The sequence below is a fragment of the Plectropomus leopardus genome, unplaced genomic scaffold (genome assembly GCF_008729295.1).
Source record: "Plectropomus leopardus isolate mb unplaced genomic scaffold, YSFRI_Pleo_2.0 unplaced_scaffold19851, whole genome shotgun sequence".
NCBI lineage: Eukaryota > Metazoa > Chordata > Actinopteri > Perciformes > Serranidae > Plectropomus > Plectropomus leopardus.
In genome coordinates, this window is record NW_024621442.1 from 1 (window position 1) to 2,415 (window position 2,415).

The 2,415-nt window shown below is 36.7% G+C and overlaps 1 protein-coding gene across 1 annotated transcript; it reads left to right on the forward strand.

Moving 5' to 3' along the window:
* Nucleotides 1-5: 5 nt before the first annotated feature.
* Nucleotides 6-630, forward strand: LOC121965398 (apolipoprotein A-IV-like; the record flags this gene model as incomplete). The annotated part of the gene is made up of 1 exon (XM_042515546.1): nucleotides 6-630. A coding segment is annotated over one exon (537 nt), but the record flags the coding sequence as incomplete, so codon positions are not given.
* Nucleotides 631-2,415: the final 1,785 nt, after the last annotated feature.

The following is a 2,415-nucleotide window of genomic DNA, read 5'->3' on the forward strand; positions in this document are numbered from 1 at the left end:
CGGTGAATGAGTACGTCGCCTCTCTGCAGGCTCGGGTGGCTCCTCTGACCGAGCAGTTCACGACTCAGTTCAACCAGGAGGTCGAGCAGCTGAGGGCTCGTCTGGAGAAAGACGTGAGCGCCTCCACCGCCAACGTCGAGGAGATAGTGGCAAACATCCAGAGGCAGATGGAGGAGCTGAAGAAGGAGGCGACCCCCTACGCTCAGGCCATGAACCCCGAGGCCCTGAAGGCCGCCCTGCTGACGAAGACCAACGAGCTGAAGGAGCAGCTGGATAAGAGCACCACCGACCTGCAGGCCCAGATGACCCCTTACACCGAGGAGATGAGGCAGAAGATGGAGCAGAGCGTGGAGGAGTTTCAGAGGAGCATGATCCCCCTGGCGCAGAGCTTTGAGACCGGGCTGGCCCAGAAAACCCAGGAGATCCAGGAGAACCTGGCTCAGACAGGAGAGGAGCTGAAGGCCAAGCTGGACGCCACCGCTCAGGACCTGCAGGCTCAGCTGGCCGTCCTGTGGGAGTCTTTCATCGCCAAGACCCAGTGAACACGACTCCTATCAGCCTCCACACAACAAATATTTATTTTAACATCACCCAGTGTGTATTTTACTAAATAAAGAATTTAACAATCGAGTTCACACTCTCAGTGTCGTAATTAACTCTTTGAAATCTGAGCAAATTGGCTTGATTTATTTCAAAAACATGGGAAAAAGGCAATGACCATAATCCTGAAATTAGCAAGAGATTAGTAAAAAAAAAACAAATTAAAAAAAGAAAGAAAAGAAAAATACCTGAAAAATAGCACACATACAAAAAAAAAGAAAATGGAAGTGAAAAACAAAAAAAAATCAAGGAAACTACTTTTAAAAGGTGCTTAAAAATAATAATAATTCCGTGACATAATTTTCAATATATAATTATCATAAATATTATAATTTTCTGGATATTTGTCTCTACCGTTTTGTAAATCATTGTATAATTCTACTAATTTCTTGCAATTAGCAGGACATTTTATACCAAGTTGCCCATTGCCTTTTTTCCCCATATTTTTGAAGAAAAGCTCAGTTGCAAATAAATACGTCTTAGAGCAGCACAAGAAGTGTCGATCCAGGTTTCAAAGGGTTTCAAAGGGTGTAATAAAGATGATTCACACAAAGAACTTCTTTATATGGTGGTTGTACAATCAAACAATAAAGTTTTATTACAATAAGTGAGAGTCACAGTGTCGTCTCATGACTCGGCCCATAAAAATCGTGGTTTCGATTTGAAAAATTTTAAAAAGTTTTGAACTTTAATACCAATAAATCCATACAAGATAACTACAAGACGGAAACACACAGAATTCATTCTGCTGTGGGTAAAACTGCTATATACTAACAAAGTTTTTAACACATTTTTTATGTATTTGTAATACATTAAACAAAATGGTATTACATTTGGTGAAGAGCGCATTTTGACTTGTTAAGGACACGAAATTCATTTTTTTAAACTTGTGGCTTGACTTGGAATTGTCTGAATTAACTTTGGACTTGAGTGCAAAGACTCGAGACGTACTGACTGTTTCTCACACTGTGAGTTTTTTTATGCCTACATTTTACAGAAATTGCAAAAACAAACAATAAGCCTTCAAGAAAAAGAGGAAGTCTATTTGTGCTCGCTAACAAAACTGCAACTGTCATGAGCAAATTTTGAAAGTTCGTGGGGGTGATATGACAGGGTTCCTACATCCAAAGGCATATTGAATTTAATACTTTTTAATACTTTTTTAATGCCACTCGAGATGAAATTTAAGAACAATTTCCCAATAACCAAAACTGAAAATATTAAATCAAATAACCATGAACAATTTTGTTCAAATGTTCATTGTAAATACAAAGCATTTATTGGTGATTTTTATTACTGATTTTGTGTGTCTCACTTTGTTTGTGGGATTATAACATATTATATGCTTCAATAGCCATCATGAAGAGTTTAAGAAGAGAGTTTAAGTAAATTATTTTTTATAAAAAAAACATGTAACTAATTATTTTGAGTTTTTACAATGAAACGTAAAAAAAATAATCATAAAATCCTTCTTCCGATGTTTTTGTATTTTTAAGACTTTTGAAAGACTGATTTAAGACATTTGAATACACATTAGGGCTTTATTTTATTTTATTTTATAAATTCAATGCTTTTTAAGACTTTTTAATGAGATGCATGAGAGAGGCTGGGTAATAAAATAGTAAATTATTAAGCAAAAAAAAACAACTTAAGCGATAACTCATACATAAGAGAAACTGGCCAATATTGCCTGTAAAAAAAAAATCACCTTGCCCCTTGTGTCTGCCATACTGACATCCCATTTGCGTAAATTAAATTGTACTTATTTGACAGTTTTGTGTAGTTTAATTTTCATGTTCTGAGGCGTTTGAGAGG